We start from the raw sequence: 24,792 nt of genomic DNA on the forward strand, positions 1-24,792 counted from the left end.
CGAGTGCATATCCCACACTGTCTGTGTAGATACTATAAGGACAATGAGAAGTCTGCAGGCTTCATACAAATATTGTTGTGAAATGATACTGAAGCAGCCATGAAACACTCATCTATATGAAGCATCAGTTTTGTGTTTTATGTTTTCTATTGAACACAACCACTGTACAGTTGGACCACCACAGGTTATATCAATAGAATAAGTCATGAGGCAGATGGGTGTTTTTGAAGAAGACGGTAAACAGAAAAATAATTGAGAATACTGTATGTTTTCAAGTCATTAGATATATATATTTAAAAACAAACCAGTTAGATTTTGTATAGACTTGTTCTACAGACATTTTACAGAATTAACTTTATCTCTGGCAGACAGCCAGTATAGAAATGTCCCAAACAAACAGAGAAAACAAAAAGATTAACAATCATAAAAGCCTGAACATATCTGATGTTGTATTTGCAGAATAGAGTCCAGGCATGGAATTAATAACAGTCAGTTTTTTTTAGCAGCTAAAAATATCAAACATGCTAACAGTTATCAATAACCCATATTAAAGTCAAAGCTAAAGATACTGAGCATCCCAAGTTGCGCAGCGGTCTAAACCACTGCATCGCAGTACTAGAGGTATCACTACAGACCCGTGTTCATTCCGGGCTGTGCACAATTGGCCCAGCGTCGTTCGGGTTATGGAAGGGTTCGGCTGGTGTGGCTTTACTTGGCTCATCGCGCTCTAGCGCCTCGTTATGGCGGGCCGGGTGCCTGCAGGCTGACCCGGTCACCAGTTGAACGGTGTTTCCTCCGACACATTGGTGCGGCTGGCTTCCGGGTTAAGCTGGCAGGTGTTAAGGAGCGATGTTAGGCGGGTCATGTTTCGGAGGACGCATGACTTCGCCTCTCCCGAACCCATTGCAGCGATTAGACAACATCTAAAGATATTGTAATAATAGCCAGACCTGGGCCATTTACACACATTTAATATATTACAAATACTTGAGGTGTGTTTGATGTAGCTTGTCCAGCACAATGGAACTAATGGTATAGTCCCAAGTGCAAACTCTGCATTCTAGTCAAGCTAAATCAAGCGTACCTGAAGTATTTGAAACAAAATAAATGCATATTGGAGCCAGATCTGACAGTAGCACAGACAGAGAAAAGTCAAGGACACTACTGTGGCACTGCTGTGGACACAATCAAGTAACACATCGCCATGACCTGAATGACACACACCCTGTGTGGTGCTGCTCCCCAGGCTTTTTAGACCATGTTAGTACAGTACTTTACTGTCCTCTATCCTCCTATCCACTCCTCTATATCTCTCCACCTACTAGTGATGGTCAGTCAGAAATAATAGTACCCTGAAATGTCAGGGATTTCACATATGGGCTCTATTCCAATATCCACTTTAGCATCTAGCCTACTACTTAGAATGAAGCAGTGTATTGAGCTTGCCTTCTAGGTGGGACGCTAATGTGGATAATGGAATTTAGCCATGGTTTGACACTGGTGTTAATGAATACAACACAGCCCTGTGGACTGTGTGCTAGACGTGCAGCAACATCGCTAGAAAGAGAAGCGTTGCAGTTTATCTCCGCATTACGACGATACAAAAGCCTTTCGTGGTGAAATAGTTAGCCGTGAACACAATAAATGTTGCAACTTTAAACACAGGCAGTTAAATAAAAGTGCATTTTGAATGGCAGGTGTACACGGGGTGTGAGAGAGGGAACCCTCAGGTGTGTGAGCGTGCGTGTGAGTGTGCGTCCATGTGAGTGCGTGTGTAGAATGCAGAGTGTTGATGGTTCTATAGCCTGTTAAAGTGCTGTGTCTCACCAGCTCATTCATTGTTTTTGTAAGACTTCAAGTAACATTCAAAGTAATTTGGCCTGTGCATCCGTCTGCAATGTGCAGAAAATTCACAACACATCCAAACCATATGCACAAGCGACAGTTGACTAGATCTCAGGGCGGGTGACGTCACTGCACGATGGCTAGCTCTCAGTATCTAGAGTACATCGGCTGGCTCAATCCCCTCCTCCTCAAATACCCCTCTATGGTTTCAGTCAAAAATACTGTACGTCACACTGAACATAGAAAGGGCTGCTATAAGATAAGATATCGTATTGCTATGAAAAATAGATACGCATGTGATAAAAAATAAATCATGAATGGATATGCTGACAGTCGTGGCTGAGAGTTTATGCTTTTCCATCAGAATTGAACAGACTGATAAGCCATGTGGATCTACTTCATCCATCTCCTTTAAGGAGAACATGATTTACAGATCTGATTTGGCAATTCTGATCTATTTCCAGTAATTGGTCTTTTAACCAACCTGATCAGCTCTTTGGCCAATAATTGGCCAAAATCTGCCTATGGCCTTTTGACCAACCTGATCAGCTCTTTTGCCAATAATTGGGCAAAATCTGCCTGATAGTCAACCGCCACACCCTCATCTCCTTCGGATTTGGCATAGCTCTCAATATGGGAACATGATGTTGATCAGAACTGTCGATTTCGGAAACGTGTTGAACTAAAAGCAAGATGACGAGGGCTGTTTTTCCTGGTAGCAGAGACACTGACTAAGAAGACATTTCTTCCAGCCAATTGCAGTTAGCCTCCCCCTCTCTACATGGCTGTCACTATCTGGCCATCCTAGAGAGAACAGAAGTATAGCGCCATAAATCTGTGGCTAACTAACCCGTCACCCATACCCTAACCGTTACCCTAAAACCAGCCTACTCTAAATTAAGACCAAATAGTTTAGAAGAAATGTATTCAACATTTGTGACGATATGTCCTCCCCATATGTAGTAGGACTCCATTTTGACATCGCAAAAAACTGGCACCAATGTCAACTATAACACTTTTTTTGTATTGCACCTTTTCTTATACATTATACTAAAATGTGCAAATGAGGCAATATCATTAAATATGCACATATTTTCCTATGCCGCAAATCCATTTTTCGGGACACTGGATTAAGTCAGCCTAAATATTTTGGTTTCATTTTGTTAAGCCACTTCAGGACAGACTTACTCTGAGCAGATTGTGGATAAATATTTTTTTTTTTACATCTTTCTATGTGTACAATACTAAAGTACGTAACATTGTACAGAAATGTGTTGGTGGGTGGGTCTGCAGATATTTGGAGGAGTATTTGGATGTGCCCTCCCAGGCCCACCCATGCCTACGCCCCTGTATAGATATCTGAGAATATGTCCATGGATAAACCATACATCATTTGGTGAACGTAGATGCTTCTGAAGATGAGGAAAATGAGTTGGGGTGTGGAAAGAGTCTGACTTTCTGGAAGTGGCCGTTAAAGATAAATACACTGAATTTAGACTACCAAACGCAAAACACCTATTAAGACCCAATCACTATCTCTTCAAAGTAAGTTACTACATATGGTAAAGTTTGTTACATTCTTTATGAAATGGGCTTTTAAATTATGTGTAATTCAATGTAGTGAGCTTTGAAATTATGGATGTATGTCCATTTTAAAGTGGGTAAAATCCATGACATTTTTGACTGTAGTATGATAAACTAAAGAAAATATCAATTGTCATAAAGATTTTGACATTTGTATGTTTACTTTTTGAAAATACTAATATTAATTGACCAAAATACCAACAAATCTAAAAAATGTATAGGTAGCTGCAAAACTGTCATTTCAGTCTGTAGTGTCTGGCCTTAACATGTCTGCCCTGAAACAGTCATAGTGGAGCTTCCATTTGCTGCTCCACACTCCCAGCATCCCTAGGGCAGCCCAGTGGACTACAGTCACGTACTCTAAATGACAAACTGTCTCGCTGTTTAAAACGACAAGAGAGAGAGTGATAAAAGAGAAAGAGAAAACACTGTTAATTCACATGCATGTACAGTCTGTTGGTAGAAAAGGACTAAGACACTGCTGTGATTCCTTCAGTAGAGAGAAAGCTAAGAGGTCCGGTTCTGATTAACAGTCAGGGGAAAGGTTCACTCTTAGAACCCCATAGAACCCATTCACACATATGCACACCCACACATTCTCTGATTAAAGGCATATAGACATCCTCATTAATATTCCTCATACATTGGCAACATAATAAATAGGATACATAAACCAAGGCTATGTCTGAAATGACACCCTATTCTTTTGACCAGAACCCAGTGAGGTTGTGGCCAAAGGTAGTGCACTAGGATTAGGATGTCAATTCAGATTTGCCCTGACCTTACATGTACTCCCCGAATGTAACTCTTCCATTCAGATCCATAAAGATATGTTTCTAGTTCATAATTCATGTTGTGATTCTGTTGTAGTTAATAATCAAACCGCTTCATAATCATAGTCATATGGTTATATAGTCTGTCATCGGGGCAGCTGTTGATTAATGATGTCATACACCCTGTGCTGAAAGATGGCTGCCATTTCTTGTTGTAACTAGGTGGGTGTGGCTTGTGCTGAAGCTGGGTCAGGGGTCAGAGGTGAACGTTTGTGACCTCTACTTGAGGTATTCTATAATAGCCACGTCACCTCTCCTAGGCTCTCCCCCTAGTCCATTCTGAAAAATACTTCCATTTTTGGTCATATACGGGAACATCGGCTCCCTCTCCCGTTCATCTGTGAAGTTGACGGGCAGTATCCTCTTGGGTGGGGTAAGCTCGGGGGTGGAGTTTAAGCCCAGATCGGTCGACAGTTTGCGTTTGATTGATGCGGCCCGCTGGAACTTGTCGTAGACCTCGACACTGAGGCGACGTCTGGTCTCTTTGAACTCTGCCGAGACATTAGCCGTCCACTCTGCTGCATGAGCCCTGATCTCCCCTACCTAGAGACAGAAAGAAAGAGGATGGAGAGAGGAGAGGAGGGAGACAGGTGAGGAAGAGGGGGGAGAGAGAGACGAGGAGGAGGGAGAGATTCTGTGAAAGACTACTTGTTCTCGACGTATCCTGGAAGTCACCTCAATTACATGTGTGTTCAATTACAGCAGCCTGGCCACACACACCATGGCATTATTAACATGTGTGATATATTTAGCGGTTTAGAGGTTGTCAAACAGAGAGTTATTGGGATGATAAAGTATTGATATAAAGATGCTCTGGGCGAACAAGACTTGAAAAAGAGAGCTGTGTAAGTGCAGAAGGTTCGAGCTATGACAAATGCAAGTTATTCTATTCTACACACACATACACATACATAGACACACACTCTCTCTCTTTCTCTCTCTGTCACTCTCTGTATACTGTGTTACTGTACACTGTTGGGTTGGAGAGTGTCACTGGAAAGTCTCACAGTAATGTTCATCAGAGGATATAGGTAGTTGATTTGATTAGGAACGCTGTATTGAATTGGAAAACATTCTTATCAAAGGAAAGAGGTAAGCCAGGGGAGAGAAGTCTGCAGAAGGTCGGAGCTCTGACAGGTCAGAGCTCTGACAAAATGTGTGGGTTTGGGTGGTAGCTACCAAACTCTGGAACAAACATATTAAATAGTTCCATTGTGATAGACCGAGGAATATCATCTGTTCCATTACTGTTGTGTGTCATTACTGGTACCATGCACACACACACACATGCACGAATAGGGCTGTTGGGATGACGGTATTACCGTCACACCGGCGGTCACAAGTCATAAACGCAGTCAAATTCCACGTGACCATTTAGTCACGGTAATTAGGCTTCTCCAAGCTCTGATGCTGCTGCTGGTCATTAGTAGCCTACCAAACGTGCTAACTGCCTGGTACTCAGCACTCTATAGTCCCTCTAATCACTCTGACATCAATGCAAATGTAATCGAAAATCAAATCCATCACTTCATGAGAGCCCATGAGCTAATGTTGCGCAACATTTCTATAGGCTATGTAATTGCACGAGAAAACAGAATGATGGCCTCTACTAAAAAGAGGATCCCATCAGCTTTCTATAGACTAGGCCTACTATATATTTTTCTCAACTTTCCTAATATTAAGCACATTGCTTATATTTTACAACAGGAGTATAACCTACCTGACTGGCAAGAAAATAAACCACAGCAAAAGCTTCCTCCATTAGCTATTTAAGTGCATAGCTGACATGTATTTTTTTTCCTGCAGCCCCTGTTTTGGTGCATGATAATGGTTCATTTGAAATCAAAACAAATTTCAGACATATATTATTTAGTCTATGTAAAGACAAGATTAAATCAAGAATAGTCTGATCGGTAACAATATTAGCCTATCATAAGAAACAATAACTTTTTTTAATCATAGTCGCACACCTCATGTAGGCTAGCCCATAGGCTTATATGTTTTGATAAGGTTTGTATCACAACTAAAGTGGCCAAAGAACTTCTTAAAATTAAGCACATTAATCCGCTTTACAAGGGGTGTAGACCCTAACTGTCAGACATAAGCAGCATGTGAGTTTCAAGTTTGGGCAAGATAATTATCACCATAAAAATGAACCTTTATAATAAAAGCATTACATGCAAAATCGCATTTGCTGTCACTTTTGATAATGGTGTTTTCCTGCTAATGGAACATTTGGGCTTATAGCCTACTACCATGAGTGCATTGCTGTGGAAGAAATAGCCTCACAGTTTATCAACATTTTAAGCTAAACGTTCTGATCTGTTGCGTCAGCCACATTGCTTAAAAACAGTTTTTGATGCTAGTGGTTGTATTAATTAGGGATCTATCGCATCCCACAACTGTCCCAGACTATTGTTTGGAATATTTATTTCTCGCACAAAATAAAATAGGTTGACTTTGCACTATGCGGGATATTAGATTGACATAGGCTAATGATTTTGCTGTTCATGTGGATAGTTCTTTCAATATCTTCAATATGCACCACGGAATTGGATAAGGGAGCACCCAGTTGCATCCCCTATGTGTCTGTCTTCACTTGTAGCCTGTGAGAAAGACCCGATCACGTGATGGAGCATAATGTGTACTATGGCGCCCAAGAGGATGGCTTACGTTTTACAGGCTCCTAACCAATTGTGCTATTTTGTTAGTTTTTTGCGTTGTTTGTAACTTCGTTTTTAACTTATTTTGTACTGCTGCTACTGTCTCTTATGACCAAAACTAACTTCCGGACATCAGAACAGTGAGTATTCACCTCGAACTGGAAGATGATTTTTCCTTTAATGAGTCTGGCGAGAGGGATATACTGCTTTCCTGGGAACAGGCCCAAATCCCTATCATTTGCGTGAAGAAAAGACAGAGGAAAAGGGAGCGCAGGTCGGGCTGCATTCTGAGAATCCGTAGGTAAATGAGTAAACTCCCACTGCCGTCAATTCTACTGGCTAACATGCAATCATTGGAAAATAAAATTGATGACCTATGATTACGATTATCCTACCAACGGGACATTAAAAACTGTACTATCTTATGTTTCACCGAGTCGTAGCTGAACGACGACACAGATAATATAGAGCTGGTGGGATTTTCCATACTCCGGCAGAACAGAGAAGAAGCTACGTCTGGTAAGACAAGGGGTGGGGGTGTATGTCTATTGGTCAAAACAGCTGGTGAGCGATGTCTAATATTAAAGAAGTCTCAAGGTATTAATCGCCTGAGGTTGAATACTTTATGATAAACTGTACACCACAATATCTACCAAGAGAGTTCTCATCTATATTATTCGCAGCCTTCTATTTATCACCACAGACCGATGCTGGCACTAAGACAGCACTCAACCAACTCTATGAGGCCATAAGCAAACAAGAAAAAGCTAATCCAGAATCGGCGATCCTAGTGGCCAGGGACTTTAATGCAGGAAAAATTAAATCAGTTTTACAAAATTTTTACCAGCATGTCATATGTGCAACCGGAGAAAGAAAAACTCTAGACCACCTTTACTCCACACACAGAGATGCATACAAAGCTCTGCCCCGCCCTCCATTTGGCAAATCTGACCATAATTCTATCTTCCTGATTCCTGCTTACAAGCAAAATCGAAAGCAGGAAGTACCAGTGACTCACTCAATACGAAAGTGGTCAGATGACGCGGATGCTACGTTACAGGACTGTTTTGCTAGCAGACTGGAATATGTTTCTTCAATAAGTGCATTGACGAAGTCGTCCCCTCAGTGACCGTACATACATATCCGACCAGAAGCCATTGATTACATGCAACATCCGCATCGAGCTAAAGGCTAGAGCTGCCGCTTTCAAGGAGCGGGACACTAATCCGGACGCTTATAAGAAATCCCGCTACACCCTCAGATGAACCATCAAACAAGCAAAGCCTCAATAAAATATTAGATTGAATCCTACTACACCTGCTCTGATGCTCGACAAATGTGGCAGGGATTGAAAACTATTACAGCAAGGGAAACCCAGACATGAGCTGCCCAGTGACGCGAGTCTACCAGACGAGCTAAATGCCTTTTATGCTTGCTTCGAGGCAAGCAACACAGAAGCATGCACGATGTGAGCAAGACCTTTAAACAAGTCAACATTCATAAAGCCGCTGGGCCAGACGGATTACCAGGACGTTTACTCAAAGCATGCGTGGACCAACTGGCAAGTGTCTTCACTGACATTTTCAACCTCTCCCTGACCGAGTCTGTCAAACATACGTGTTTCAAGCAGACCACCATAGTCCCTGTGCCCAAGGAAGCGAAGGTAGCACTCACGTCGGTAGCTATGAAGTGCTTTGAAAGGCTGGTCATGGCTCACATCAACAGCATCCTACCTGATACCCTAGACCCACTCAAATTCACATACCGCCCCAACAGATCCACAGATGACACAATTTAAATCGCACTCCACATTGCCCTTTCCCACCTGGACAAAAGGAATGTGAGAATGCTGTTCATTGACTACAGGTGGTCCAGGACCTAAAGGCTCCTTAACAGCTTCTACCCCCAAGCCATAAGACTGCTGAACAATTAATCAAATGGCCACCGGACTATTTACATAGACCCCTCCCCCCACCATTTGTTTTGTGCACTGCTGCTACTCGCTGTTTATTATCTATGCAGAGTCACTTCATCCCTACCTACATGTACAAATTACCTCAACTAATCTGTAACCCCGCACACTGACTCGGTACCGGTACCCCCTGTATATGGCCTCATCATTGTTATGTTATTGTGTTACTTTTTATAATTTTTTACTTTAGTTTATCTGGTAAATATTTTCTTAACTCTTCTTGAATTGCACTGTTGGTTATGGGCTTGTAAGTAAGCATTTCATGGGAAGGTCTACCCTTGTTGTATTCGGCGCATATGACAAATAAAGTTTGATTTGATTTGTGAGTGAGAGATGATTCAGAGCGCGCAGCACTCAGGGGGAAGGGCACAACAGCCACTGGCCACAAAAGGCATGGATTTTTTTAGGATGCATTACGGCCACACAAAGGGGATGCCACCATGAAATTCTAGACATTATTAAGTATTTGTCAAATTGTGAATGAGTGACTGATGTAGTGTGTGCAGCCTGTGCAAAAAAAAACAAAGCAGAGCTCATGCCTTTCAAGCTACTTTTTTCAAATCATCATCAGAGTTGCATCATGCAGCCTTACAATGTATTAAATATCAAAACATATAGCACAACATTTCTAGAACAACTAAAGTTACATTAATAACTGTAAATTAAGCATATAGGAATACCTATTTATTTGTTAACCGCTCAACACAGAATAGCCACATGTGCGCACTCCCTCAAATCATTTGGATAAAATATCCTTTCTATTTTATTCAGCTTTGTTCAGTTGTATTCTTCATACTATAAATAATACCACGGAATTCTAAATTCTGTCTGCTAAATGAACTAGTGTAGCCCACAGGCATTTGGCATAGCCAGATCAGGACCTAACATAAGGACAACTGAGAATATGCGATTATGTTCTTCTGAAATAGACTACATTTTCTTCATTTCATGCTTTCTTTAGTCCTGTCTAAAATAAATAATGGATTTATTGTGAAGGTGAAGGCTATATTACATGGATTTATTAGACTTTTTAAAATATAGATGTTCCAAAGGTCTATATCAGTGGCTTGTATTCTATGTGTGGAAGCCAGGAGATGCTAAATGTTTTTATGTTAATTAACTGTCAATTACCGTGAGACCAACAGTTATTTGCTTGACAATCACCGGCTGACAAAATTTTGTGACCGTCACAACCCTATGCACGAACACACAGCCATGTACACACACACACACAAATACACACGTCTGACCATCATAGACGGAAGCGTGATGTCACTTGTGGAGTGATGACGCTGCGTAAAATAGCAGGATGTCAGCGTGATAACTCTGAGGGGGCAGTAAGGATTCTCTTTCTCTCTCTCCTCTTTCTTTCTCTCTCTCTTTCTGTATAATGTGTTACTGTACACTCTGTTGAGCTGGAGAGTGTCACTGGAGAGTCTCACAGTAATGTCTATCAGAGGATATACTGTAGGTAGTTGATTTAATTAGGGACAGTGATGAGGTAGCCATGACTGCGACTTCAAAATCAGAGTCAGCTCGTTCCCGAATAGGACAATTCCTCTTGGTTTAACGGTCAAGACGTTGGTTTCTCCCGTGGGGCCGAGACCCGGGTTCAGATCCTTTTGTGTGTTTGTGTGTGTGTGTGTTAGTTTTTCCCAGCCACTGTTCTTCTGCATCTGCATTGCTTGCTCTTTGGGGTTTTAGGCTGGGCAACTTTAAAGCACTTTCTGAAAGCTGCGGATCTAAAAAGGGCTTTTTAAAATACACTTGATTGATGTGTTTGTATGAGTGAGTGAGTGAGTGAGTGAGTGAGTGAGTGAGTGAGTGAGTGGTGGTAGTGAGTGGTGAGTGAGTGAGTGAGTGAGTGAGTGAGTGAGAGAGAGAGAGAGAGAGAGAGATACCTCCTCTTTGGTCTTCTTAGAGATGACTCTGAGCCAGTCTCCTATCATGCTGAGAACAGCAGCGAAGTACGCCAGCCCCACCAGGATCCAGAACCACACCACAGGCTTGTAGTAGTCCAGATACTCAATCTCTGAACCACCTGGAGAGGACACACACACACACAGTAACACACAGACACAACCCCTTAATTTCTCTCTTTATCTCTCCGTCTAACCAGGTCCTTGTTCTAGTTCTGACCCTGCAGTACATTCTATCTCTGTTCTGTCTCCGTCCCCACTCCCCTGAGTGAATGGGGAAAGTGTGACAGAGACAAGACACGTTTCTCACTGATAGCTGCGGTTAAATCATCCCTTCTATACTGTCTCTCCCTTCTCACTGTAGCTCACTTCATGTGTGCGGACTGCTGCAGCCTTTAACTGGTCTCTAAAAGAGATTCATATCTTCATGAAACAAATCTGTATAAATAAAGGTTTACTAAAAAAGTGTGTGTGTGCGCGCGCGTGCGTGCGTACATGTACTTAAGCATACACATTTCAAGTTAGGACTTGAATGACTTTCTTCGTGATAATTTACCTGCGACAAAGTCCCCAAAACCAATGGTTGTCAAGGTGATAACGACAAAGTAAAGGGACTCCAGAGCGCTCCAGCCCTCAATGTGTTTAAAGATGGCCGCCGGCAGCGCCACGAAGAGCAGACAGCCGAACAGGATGAAGAGAACGGTGGAGATGACACGGATCTTAGTCTGACTTACATCCCACTGCTACAGCGGGAGGGCGGGAGAAAGGGAAAGAGAGGTCTTTATTAATCAACAGTATTTAACCCTAATTTCACCAGCTAAATTGCAAGGATATTATAGTTTTGTGTTTATCTGAAAATCTGTTTAGTTTCAGTTAGTTTTCAGATCCACTAGTTTTTATTTCGTTTGAAGTTTCATAAAAACATTTCTATTTAGTTTGTTCTATTATTTAGTTTCAGTTTTAGTTATAGTGTTAGGGACAGAAAGAAGCCTATGCGGAGGAGGCTAGGAGACAACTATGTGTTGTACTGTATAAGTTTGGTGTTTTTGTGAATGTCAATTCTTGCCATTGTGAGACACTAATGCATAACGTGATTGGTCAGGTTAAAAGGTAGACTCAGCGAGATGATGTAGATGCATGAAGTAAACAGTAGTATTGGGTCAATTTCTGCAACAACCAGGAGCGTTGAAACTTCTACACTGTTTTGGTCCCGTAGCTACCACCTTGTAGTAGTGTGAAGCGCACCCGTGCACATGCGCAAAACTATATGTGACTCTATGCTTGTGGCAACATCATCTCGCTGAGTCTACTTTTAAATTATAAAGTAAATCTCAATGTGACCTGCCGAAGCACGAAAATCCCATTAGAAAAGAAGCTTGAAAACTCCATTGAAAGCTCCATTAGACCCCCCCCCCCCCCCCCAACAAAAAAAATCATTATGCTTTCATAGTTTCAGTCAGATTTTTTAATGACTTTATTTCAGTTTACAAAATGTTTTTTTAATGATTAGTTTTAGTTATTATTATTTTTTTACTATAATAACCTTGGTAAGTTGACTGAGACCACATTTCTTATATACAGCAACGACTTGAGGAAGAGTTGCCAGGTTAGCCAACTGAAATCTAGGGATGATTAGGAGGTATGATGGGCAGATTGGACCATAGGAATTGAATAGCTACTGTATTCTCAATGCACTAGACCTCTCTTCCAATTATTCCTGGCAATACACTAGGGTGTTATTAACTGTAATGAATAGACATTCACAACCTTCATCTGGGATAGACTGACAGACAGGCCTCTACTCTTCTGGGATAAAGAAGTAATTAAGAGTGGCCTCACACATGTAAGGATGCACACACGCACACACACACACACACACACCTCTTCTACATGGACTCACCACGAACATCTTCTCGACCCTGGCGGTGGCCTTCCCAAAGATGGTTCCCAATTGGTCTCCTACTCCAGCCAGTAGGAAGCCAAACAGAGGGATCCCCAGCAGGGCATAAATTATACAGAAGATACGCCCTCCCTCCGTATGGGGGGAGATGTTCCCAAAACCTGGAGGGACAGAAGAAAAAAGGCCTCTTAAAAAAGAACACTTTGCCATTTTAAAGCTAATTTCCTGCAATTATACTGATTATTGTTGACTGATCCTATACTTGTATTTGTGGCCAAAGCATAAACTGGAGAAAAAACATCTCAAAAACCCCGCCTCAAACTTGTATCTCAAACAGACCGCTTCAGAAATGCTTGCTAATTCCTCATTGAGGATGATGTCATCCTCCTGAAGAGGATGAGCTGGCCAGTCAGCAGACTACTCGCATTAATATTTTTAATGTCCAGTAATCAGTGCCTTGCAAAACTATTCATCCCCCTTTGGTGTTTTTCCTATTTTGTTGCATTACAACCTGTAATTTAAATGGATTTTTATTTTTATTTCATGTAATGGACATACACAAAATAGTCAAATTTGGTGAAGTGAAATTTTAAAAATAACTTTAAAAAATCATTAAAATTAAAAACGGAAAAGTGGTGCGTGCATATGTATTCACCCCCTTTGCTATGTAGCCCCTAAATAAGATCTGGTGCAACCATTTACCTCCAGAAGTCACATAATTTGTTAAATAAAGTCTACCTGTGTACAATCTAAGTGTCAAATGATCTGTCACATGATCTCAGTATATATACACCTGTTCTGAAAGGCCCCATAGCCTGCAACACCACTAAGCAAGGGGTACCACCAAGGAAACGGCACCATGAAGACCAAGGAGCTCTCCAAGCAGGTCAGGGGCAAAGTTGTGTAGAAGTACAGCTCATGGTTGGGTTCTTAAAAAATATCAGAAACTTTGAACATCCCATGGAGCACCATTAAATCCATTATTAAAAAATGGAAAGAATATGGCATCACAATAAACCTTCCAAGAGAGGGCCGCCCAACAAGATTCATGGACCAGGCAAGGAGGGCATTAATCAGACAGGCAACAAAGAGACCAAAGATAACCCTGAAGGAGCTGCAAATCTCCACAGTGGAGATTGGAGTATCTGTCCATAGGACCACTTTAAGCCATACACTCCACAGAGCTGGGCTTTACAGAAGAGTGGCCAGAGAAAAGCCATTGCTTAAAATAAATAAGCAAGCACCTTTGGTGTTTGCCAAAAGGCATGTGGGAGACTCCCCAAATATATGGAAGAAGGTACTCTGGTCAAATGAGACTAAAATGTAGCTTTTGGCCATCAAGGAAAACGCTATGTCTTGCGCAAACCCAACACCTCTCATCACCACAAGAACACCACCCCCACAGTGAAGCATGGTGGTGGCAGCATCATGCTGTGGGGATGTTTTTCAGGGACTTTGAAACTGAAGGAATGATCGATGGTGCTAAATACACGGAAATTCTTGAGGGAAACCTGTTTCAGTCTTCCAGAGATTTGAGACTGGGACAGAGGTTCACCATCGAGCGGGACAATGACCCTAAGCATACTGCTAAAGCAACACTCGAGTGGTTTAACATTGTAATGTTGACTGTACTGAGAGGTTGAATTAGATTTCGTACACATCATACTACACACACACACACAAACGCAGCACACACACACACATACACCCTTACCGATAGTAGTGATGACGGTCCCCGCGAAGAAGAAGGAGGAGCTTAGGTCCCAGAGACTGCTGTGATTGGTCAGAGTCCCTGCTGGGTTCACCCCTGAACGGATCGCTGACACCACTTGCTGTGGATGAGACACACACATAAGCCATGTCCGAATACCTGTACTTCTAAATAGTAGGTTGATTGGGTGTGAAAATTTAAAGTTTTTTAGACTGTGAAATTTCAAAAATTGAGTATGCCCGGATGTCATACTCATTTCGGGTTTAATCTAATAGAATTCGCTGCATGCGAGAGGAAGGGAATTATTTTATCAGACCTAAGTGTGTTTGACAACAGTTGGTAATAAGCTGAGGGGCACACTGTACCAAAATGAATGAATGGTGGGTAACAACGACATTGTGCATAAGATGATGCATTCTCAGTATGGGTGAGCCTAGTATGTTTAAGTGATAATGCCCGAGAGGCCCGTGTTTGGAGGATATATTGGCACGGTTTGCCAATATAACAACACCCGTGCCAATATATCCTCCAAATACCGGTATGGAGGCCATTATCCCTTCTACACAACGGGTTACCAACATATTCAAATAATGATTGACATATTTTCATTCTAAATGTTATTTGATGAATTAATTCATACTATTTCATCCTTCCACAAGATATTGTCTCGAAACAAATCTAGGGTTGCTACGGCTGGTCGTTCGTTCTATTGGCTCGGTTGCGAGACGCGACACAGTCGTTTAGTATTTTTTTCTGTATCTATTTGGCCATCTATTCGTTCTTTACTATTCGACCATCAGATTTGCCACCAATGCTCCTTATAGGACACATAATAGTCGATAATCCTCTGTAAACTGGTCATCTCTGTATACCCGTCGCAATACCCACTGGTTGATGCTTATTTATAAAATCCTCTTAGACCTCACTCCCTCCTATCTGAGATATCTACTGCAGCTCTCATCCTCCACATACAACATCTGTTCTGCCAGTCAAATCCTGTTAAAGGTCCCCAAAGCACACACATCCCTGAGTCGCTCCTCTTTTCAGTTCGCTGCAGCTAGCAACTGGAACAAGCTGCAACAAACTCTCAAACTGGACAGTTTTATCTGTCTCTTCTTTCAAAGACTCAATCATGGACACTCTTACTGACATTTGTGGCTGCTTTGTGTGATGTATTGTTGTCTCTACCTTCTTGACCTTTGTGCTGTTGAATGTGCCCAATAATGGCTGTACCATGTTTTGTGCTGCTACCATGTTATATTGCTACCATGTTGTTGTTATGTTGTGTTGCTGCTTTGCTATGTTGTTGTCTCTTTGTGTAGATTTGTGTTGTCTCTCTTGTTGTGATGTGTGTTTTGTCCTATGTTTATATTGTATTTATTTATTTTAATCCCAGGCCCCATCCCCGCATGAGGCCTTTTGCCTTTAGGCCATCATTGTAAATAAGAATTTGTTCTTAACTGACTTGCCTAGTTAAACAAAGTTTACATTTAAAAAATACAAATCTATGGACATGAACCAGTTGTATGATCTAAATGTTCCATTGCCAAACTGGCTTGCAACGTTCTTATCCCTTGCTTGCTAGCTCGCCAACTAAAACAGTGCAGACAGAATAACAACAGTAGTTGCATTTGTTTAAGCTGTTTTCTAGTGACATTTATTTCGATACATCCATAACAATGAGCTAACGAGGCACGATGTCGCCTGTCATAGAAAATAGGCTCACTCGTTAGGACACTGATGTTCAGAGAAGCTAGCCAACAACACAGCTAACACAATAACTTCAAAATGAATCTGGATAGATCGCAAATTAGCTGCACTCCGTTTAATTTGATCCTTTTTCACTTGACATCTCTTTGTATATATCCATCAATTCATGAATTCGACTGGCTGAGAAATGCTGCCTGCCTGCCTCTCTCTCTCTCTCTCTCTCTCGCACCGAGTCACAACACAACACGTGTCACGACTTCGTCCTTTCCTTTTTCCGGCGGTGTTCGGCGGTCGACGTCACCGACCTTCGAGCCATCACTGATCCATTTTTCATTTTCCATTGGTTTTGTATTGTTTTCCTTCACACCTGGTTCCAATCCCATCAATTACATGTTCTGTATTTAACCCTCTGTTTCCCCTCATGTCCTTGTCGGAGATCGTTTGATTGTATGTTTGTGTATTATGTGTTGGTGCGCGACGGGTTTTGTACCCACTTTTTATTATTTTGTCATTTTGGTTTTGGAGTTTTGTGAAGCACTGATTAAAAAACTCCATTTTTTACTAAGTTCGATTCTCCTGCGCCTGACTTCCCTGCCACCAACACGCACCCATTACAACACGTTACTATGGGACAGTTGAAGATCGAATTTTAATATTGAAACAATGTAGCAAATGTTGGCGAGACAGAATCAAGGTTTAAAAAAGAAATACAAGATCATGTCTAGATGCGTTTTATAGTGGAGATCAAGTTTATAACTTGCCTGGACTGATGAGACAGTAGATTGCGCAGTCAGATGGAACAGAGTAAATAGGCAATTTAACATCACAGATTTAGCCAGTGGAAACTTGTGGAATAGACACCAGCTGGAATGCACTTATAACCAATCAGCATTCGAGGTTAGACTCACCCATTGTATAATGATATTTACTGCACACATTTTTATTAAACAGTAACATCTAAGTAGTATGTTTAGTACACAGCATGTTGTTTTGTTAGTAGTAGGCCATTCACACACTCACACACACATTTGACTTCATTATTGTTTTCTGATTATTACTTCTAATGAATAGACCAATCTATACAAGAGGTTTTTAATAGCAGAAAAAGAAAGTAAAACCAACACATTACTGTGTGTGTTCTGACATTTCACTGGCTTTATGGACTGGTTGGTCGTTTAGCAATAAAACCGATGCATGCGCAACTATGGGGCAAAACAGACAGGGTTGGGTTAGATTGTTGACAACATGTAAACTATATTTTATCTCCAATGTTTATTTAAAACATAAATACATTTGCACAATGAGCACTTGCTGTCTCTCAAAGACATCGTTACAGTTTTTTGGGTAGCTAGCGATTTGTTTTTGCCATATTAGCATTTACATGAAATCACCAGTAGTTTATATCTCATGCTGAGATCATTATGAGGGATGTTTTCTGGCGCAACACCAGCATCGACAGCAGAGATGCATTCTCAATGAGTCACTCTGGCTATAAACATGATCCTACACACACACACACACACGCTCACACAAGTCTGCACAAAAGTGCAGAAGGTGTACAGAGAAAGCGGTGAAAGCGAGGGAGGAGAAAGCTCTGCTTTGAAGAGATAAGGGAGTCCGTCCATGTGCACATGCGCAAACACACATAGTACCTTGACCAATTCCTCCAGATGGCTGTGGTTGACACAGGTGTGTGTGGAGAGGAACTCTAGTTTCTGATTCAGGATGGCCAGGCGCTGAGCACTGAAGCGAGAGAGAAAGAGAGAGAGAAGAGGAAGACAGGATGAGAAAGGGATAAGGGAGGGATCTAGGAGAGACCACGGTTGGTTATCTTACAGGTTAGTTGTCACAGTGCTTATTACTCCCAATCTAGAGTGTGCCATGTGTAATAATTTTAAGATGAAAAAGTATTAATTATTTTAAAGAACTCAGCCACCTGGTCAATTAATGTTACCATGGCAAAATATAGTGTTTTTGATATGTGAAAGTAAAAATACGTGTTTTCTTGGTACTTACTTTTGAAATGTTTGAATTACGTGAGAATAAATTAAGAATTATGTTTGTTGGAATCAGGAAAGGGAGAGCTAGATTCCAAACCTATTTCTGAGTTGCTACAGTAGGTCAATCCATTTGCTAACTAGCATCTTAATTAGCATTGGGGGATGAGGGGGTTGGGGATAGTTGTCACTATATTGGGCTCCTGAGTGGGGCAGCGGTCTAAGGCACTGCATCTCAGTGCTAGAGGTGTCACTACAGACCCTGGTTCGATTCCAGGCTGTATCACAACCGGCCGTGGTTGAGAGTCCCATAGGGCGGCACACAACTTGCCCAGCGTCGTCCGGGTTAGGGTTTGGCCGGGGTAGGCCGTCATTGTAAATAAGCATTTTTCTTAACTGACTTGCCTAGTTAAATAAAGGTGAAATAAATAAATAAAAATCAACTCCATTATAACCATATTGTTTGGGGACATTGCCACTGCCAGTATACAATAAATCCCATGCTCTTTTCTGTTGTTGCTATAAAGACCTCCCTTCCCAGTAAACACGAACACCTTAGGCTGACCTATCAAAATGTGTTGGGAATATGTAGTGTGGAGAGTGTTTGCGCATTGGAAGGACTTCGCAGAGACTTCAGAATATAATGTTGATGCCTGGCCACATCTGTGACAATTAACGATGTCTAAACTGCATCTTCCCGATGCATCATGTATACATCTGTTGGGAAGAGGTATCTTTGCTATCTGGGTTTGTTGCCTCACACACACATTTTTCAGTCACACACCCGCACATGTACACAGGCATAGGCAAACACACGCATACACACACAAATCTACTCAAAATGTCATATGTTGTTCTCACGGTATAAAATGCAGAATTTTGTCAGCAATATTGTTAGACCAAAGAAAGGCTTGGCTATTTATATGACTATGTTTGCTATATTGCTTAACTTTCTGTTACAAAAGCTACAAACATTGTGACAACCAACTCTATACTGTGTGACAACCAACCCCGCGATGGGGCCAGTTGTCACAAGTGGACAGAATGTGTTTTAATGACTTATAACTCCATGTTGAAATAAGATGTGAGGATAAAAAGGGTCCCTATTTCAACCCAACACGTTGGTCTTTGTATTACTGTTGAAAATAGTCTTCCAATATATACTGGCGCTGAGAAATACACACGAGAGTAAAAAGTGTGACAACCAACCCCGGTCTCCCCTACCTCTCGTGGGGTTGTTCCAGGGCCCTGAACACGGCAGCTCCCACCACCAGGTAGAGAACCACCAGGAGGAAAATGGCCAACACCGTCTTCCACTTCATCACCGTGGCGATGGCCTGACACTCCTCTCTAGGGCTCAGCGTGATTGACTTGGCGGAGAAGGAAAGGCAGGGCTTGCTGTTGTGAGTGGCGGATTTTGGATCCAGTAGGTTAGGTGCTGCCACTGTTTGAGGTTGGGGGTGTGGTGGGAGATCAGGGAGCAGAGATTATTAGTTGATTGGTTCATTGATAGTGTATTTTTTTTAAAGTATGTTCTTTCATTTAAAAGTATGTTCTTTCATTTCCTGTTAAAAACTCAGAGAGTTCATACTTTAAGTCTCATTGATATCACATCATCATACACATGCCTTAAGGGAGAGCACAAATTGGGCAGAGCCATGTGGCTGGTGAGTGATTTTTGTGTGTGCATTTTCCTTATGTTATGCTTTGGTGCTGTGTACAGTAGATCTGACACGTGATCTTCAGCAGAATGAAAACACATTTGTTGGTAATGTTAGAAATGTATCAATAAATAATGTTGTGTGAGACATGGTCGGCGAGCAGCAGGGCTCTTAAACTGCTGTGGCAAGGTAAATCACACACACACACATCTACTATTCTGCTGCTTTCACCCATTTACTGGGAGTTTGTGTCTGTGTGTGTGTGTGTGTGTGTGTGTGTGTGTGTGTGTGTGTGTGTGTGTGTGTGTGTGTGTAGGTGTGTGTGTAGGTGTGTGTGTAGGTGTGTGTAGGTGTGTGTGTGCGTGGTTTGGCCCGGTCCTCAGATGCCTTGGTTTGTGAAGGGTAAAAAAAAGTTGTGCAAGACTTGCAAGAAGAATGGAGCAATAGTTTCTCTCTTTCTCTCTCTCTTCTTAACAAACCCTTCCTCCTGGTAGCTAACTTGTAACAAATAAAGAAGTACAGTCACATTTAACATGCTAAATCCATTAGCACGAATAAAAATGATATAGAAAAGTATACTTTTCTAATGAAAAAGGTTTCTATTGTGAAGTGATGAGTGCAAAAACTAGTAATAATTGGTAAAGGTTATATTGGGCACAATTTTCAAAGACAATTTAGGTAGTATTATAAACGCAATCCGGGATACTTGGGATGTCCCTAACCTAAATCCTAAATCCTAACCTTAACCCTTACCGTTACCCAACCATTAACCATAACCATAGCCCTTGCCTTACCTAACCCTAACCTTACCTTGATAATTACATTTAAACTTCAATGGGTAGGGACGTCCCAAGGATCCGGGGATAGCACGGACCTATTATAAACTTTGAAACAACTGTTTTTTTAGTAGGCTACAGAACTAGAGAAGGGCTGTTTCTCTGTTCTCTGAACCTCAGGCAGTAGGCTCAAGCAAGCCTGTTTCTCTCCCCAGTCAGTGGCAGCCAGCCTGTCTCACAGACGGACTAGCAGCAGCAACCTATCCTCCTTACTTATGTTTAGAAATCAAATGTGAAGGCCAACATTGTGTGTGGGGGGGGGCACTCATCATGTTTATGCAACCTAATATTCACGCTAAGAATAGTTCCAGAACCATCTTTATATTTGATTTACAAAATAAATTGGATGTTCCCCCAATGATGAAAGGAGGCCATGACTGAAAAAGTTTGGGATGGGCATGATTCAGCCTATTTATTTGCAGCCACTACGCTGAATCACTAGGGCTATAGGTGATCATGCTTATTGCTAAATAACACACCAGCCTGATAATATGGACCAATATGTTGTTAGGCTCATTTCTGGAGGGAAAAATATTTGAATGGTCACCATCATTTTATTTTCATTCATTTTGGAGTAGAAAAGTCACCAGGGCTGCGTTCAGTACAAAAAAAAACACAACACAACGTTCAGTTAAACAGAAACAGTGCTATTCTGAACAACCAGTTTAAAAACAGGGAGCGGTTGGATTGTGCGTTCAAAATACACCCCTGCCCTTCAAATACGTCACTCATTGCAAGCCACACCCGTCACACACACCAAACAGAGAAAACTTAGGCTATCTCAAAGTTTGTTCAAGAAAGTTGAATAACTTTTTGTGGAAAAGTGTAATTCAGTACAAGCCATTACGCAACGTAGCAAGCGTTCAATCGAACTGAACGCACCCGAGAACTGAATTTCTCACAGTCGTTCTACAAACAAATTGCCAAGCTCAATTACTGTCTGAACTGTTAGTTAGACCAACAGTTTAAAGTAATACACACATTATTGATATTTCAGTTGTGGTTGGGATACATTGTCCAAATTATCCGGAATATTTTGGATTGTATTTTCCCTTCAAAATCTCACCGGGTGCATCCCCGGACCCTCCTAGAGGGAACCGATTGACCTAGGACATATCCAGGCGATCCAATCTCAACCACATACAGCCAATGCTTATTATTGTTTAAATTATATTCTAAATGTGCAGAATAAGCGAGTTAATACATGTTTGCACAGATTGAGGGCTGGGGATAAGATATGCCCGTAAACAGTGCGCTCCACCTGTCTTTAGGCATACGCACGGGATAACGCGGTGCTGCTTGAGTAAAATTCAGAAAGAAAGAAAGAAAGAACTACTAATCATTTTAGACTTTTTTAGGTATGTGTAAAAATTGTATACCAATTGTCTAAATGCACAAGGGAACTCACATCCCACCATAAAACTCCAATAACAGAACCCCAACAAAACTCAAGTGCAAAACATTATTTGAAGAACTTTACAAACAAAACATCATCACTAATAGTATTATCTACGGAACAGTAAGTTTGTGCAGTGACTACTTTTCACTAAACTCTGGTCTAACTTTGTCTCACCACAGTGAACCAGCTGCCAGTTCTGTCGTCCGGAGGGGAATCTGCATCATCAGATTGAACAATAATAGGCTACAATCGTTCAGCACTTTCATTCAATAGCCTATACGGTCTACACCGGGCAGTTGCCGGCCCTTTCTCTATAAGAGATTGGATCATCACCCAGTCTTTATCCTCTCACACAAGCACGCACACGTAATTTACACGCGCGCACATACACACACACCAGTCTGGTAAACATTAAAAGACCTGAACGCGAGCCACTTACTTCTTCGCTAGCCGATGCCCTCTGCTCTCCGCTTCTCACCAGACGTGCTCTCCGTGATTAGTTGAACGTTATATCTCCTTTTACCGTTTTCTCCAATTCCCTTTCTTTGCCCCGTCGGTGCTCACGGGCAGATCCGTGCAGGCGGACGTTTCCACATGGCACCAGAGCCGAACCCTCTCTCTTTCTCTCTCTCTCTCTCGGTTTGACCGGCCGTTTCACTTTCGCATTAAGATACCTGGGACAGACTAAACAGAGAAGACCCACTGGGCACAAACTGGTTGAATCAACGTTGTTCCCACGTCATTTCCATGACATTACTTTTAACCAACGTTAAATTGATGTTGAATTGACGTCTGTGCTCAGTGTGAAGGGACGAGAGGGGGCAACAGGGGTAAAGGAGGAGAGAGGGGGACAGGTAGAGGAGAGGGGAGGAAAGGGATAGGCATGGGGCTCTCTGGGTTGATGGTGGGGTCAAATTGCTTCCAGCAAATTCAGGAAAGTGCTGTTGGACACCAACAGCATTGTGCTACTGCACTGTTAAAATTAAGTGCTTTGTAACACCAAAACGAATGTCATCCGAGCTGCCACCAACGCAAAGGAGTCAAAACCTTAACTTTCCTTGAGTATTGAAACACGTCATCCTGAGATGTTTTTAAACCTGACACAGTGTGTTGTAACACCACTTAATGAAGTGTTGTGCAACACCTGGCCAGGGACTGGGAGTACTACCAGAATGGGTTGAAAACATTATTTGGGTGTTTCAAGTACTTTTTAGTGCATAATTAGATCACTTCTTCTGGAGCATTTTCGTGCAATCCACCAACAGTAACTGGCAGTTTTACAGCAAGCATTGAGGAAATGTGGGAATGGGCCTTCTCATCATTAAATATTATTTTGCCTGGTTGGTTTGGATATCTGTTTATCATGATCCATTAGACCTACACCTCATGGCACAACAAGCTGATTAATACTAATATTGAAAGAATACTTTTCTTTCTTCAAACATGCATACAACATTGTGTAAAATAATCATAAAGTCAACAAAATGTTGAATTACCCACAATCCCCACGTGACAAGATAGGAAGTGCAAGGCAATTAAAACCAGACTTCTAGTTCATTCACTTTATTTTCTCTATCTTTGGTTGTCCTCTTATTTTAAAAGAGGACAACCAAAAATATTTTAATTGGATTTGTTCTCCCATGAATGGCAAAATAAAATTAACAAATCATTGAAACAACTTGCAGAAATGCTGGTTGATTTTTCTGAGTAAATTTCAATTTACTGCTTCCACCTGTCCCATTTTCACTGTTTCTAATCTGCCTAAATATAGCAATGCAAAAATTAAGGTAAAATTCTGCAAAAACAATTATCCATAGGCCCTTATCCTAAGTCAATATTTAGGCTATTAACCATGTGCATTTCTTAACCATTTGATTGTATGAGAGACACAGTCTGAAAAAATATATATATTTTGTGTGTTTTGATGCTGCCTTTTACATGTACCGACAACCAGAAAAAGTGTTTTCACAACACTCTCTTAAAAACACCAATATTCAGATTGAAGAATGTCTTCAAATCAAGTCAAATCAAATGTATTTGTCACATACACATAGTTAACAGATGTTAATGCGAGTGTAGCGAAATGCTTGTGCTTCTAGTTCTGAAAATGCAGTAATAACCAATGAGTAATCTAACCTAACAATTCCAAACTACTACCTTATACACACAAGTGTAAAGGGATAAAGAATATGTACATAAAGATATATGAATGAGTGATGGTACAGAATGGCATAGGCAAGATGCAGTAGATGGTATTCGAGTACAGTATATACATATGAGATGAGTAATGTAGGGTATGTAAACAAAGTAGCATAGTTTAAAGTTGCCAGTGATACATGTATTACATAAAGATGCAGTAGATGATATAGAGTACAGTATATACATATACATATGAGATGAGTAATGTAGGGTATGTAAACATTATATTAAGTAGCATTGTTTAAAGTGGCTAGTGATATATTTTACCTCAATTTCCATCAATTCCCATTATTAAATTGGCTGGAGTTGAGTCAATGTGTTGGCAGCAGCCCCATGATGACAAAGACATTTTTTTTTTTTTTAAATTTTTGCAAACGTATTACACATTTTAAAAAATGGAAATATCACATTTACATACGTTTTCAGTCCCTTTACTCAGTACTTTGTTGAAGCACATTTGGCAGTGATTACAACCTCGAGTCTTCTGTGCCTCAACACAATCCTTGTTTGGAGCTCTATGGACAATTCCTTCGACCTCAGGCAGGGGCATGCAGGGGCGGAGC

At 41.3% G+C, this 24,792-nt stretch overlaps 1 protein-coding gene across 1 annotated transcript; it reads right to left on the bottom strand.

The window, feature by feature from the left end:
* Positions 1-274: 274 nt before the first annotated feature.
* LOC115145895 (potassium channel subfamily K member 2) lies at positions 275-19,573 on the bottom strand. The gene is made up of 7 exons (XM_029687529.2): positions 19,359-19,573; positions 17,790-17,880; positions 14,431-14,548; positions 12,717-12,877; positions 11,373-11,559; positions 10,799-10,938; positions 275-4,805 (listed from the first exon to the last, which is right to left on the bottom strand). The coding sequence occupies exons 1-7, from the start codon at positions 19,454-19,456 to the stop codon at positions 4,482-4,484; spliced, it is 1,119 nt and encodes a 372-aa protein (XP_029543389.1). The 5' UTR covers positions 19,457-19,573; the 3' UTR covers positions 275-4,481.
* Between the last annotated feature and the right edge of the window lie 5,219 nt (positions 19,574-24,792).

This window comes from Oncorhynchus nerka, linkage group LG18 (genome assembly GCF_034236695.1).
Source record: "Oncorhynchus nerka isolate Pitt River linkage group LG18, Oner_Uvic_2.0, whole genome shotgun sequence".
Lineage (NCBI taxonomy): Eukaryota > Metazoa > Chordata > Actinopteri > Salmoniformes > Salmonidae > Oncorhynchus > Oncorhynchus nerka.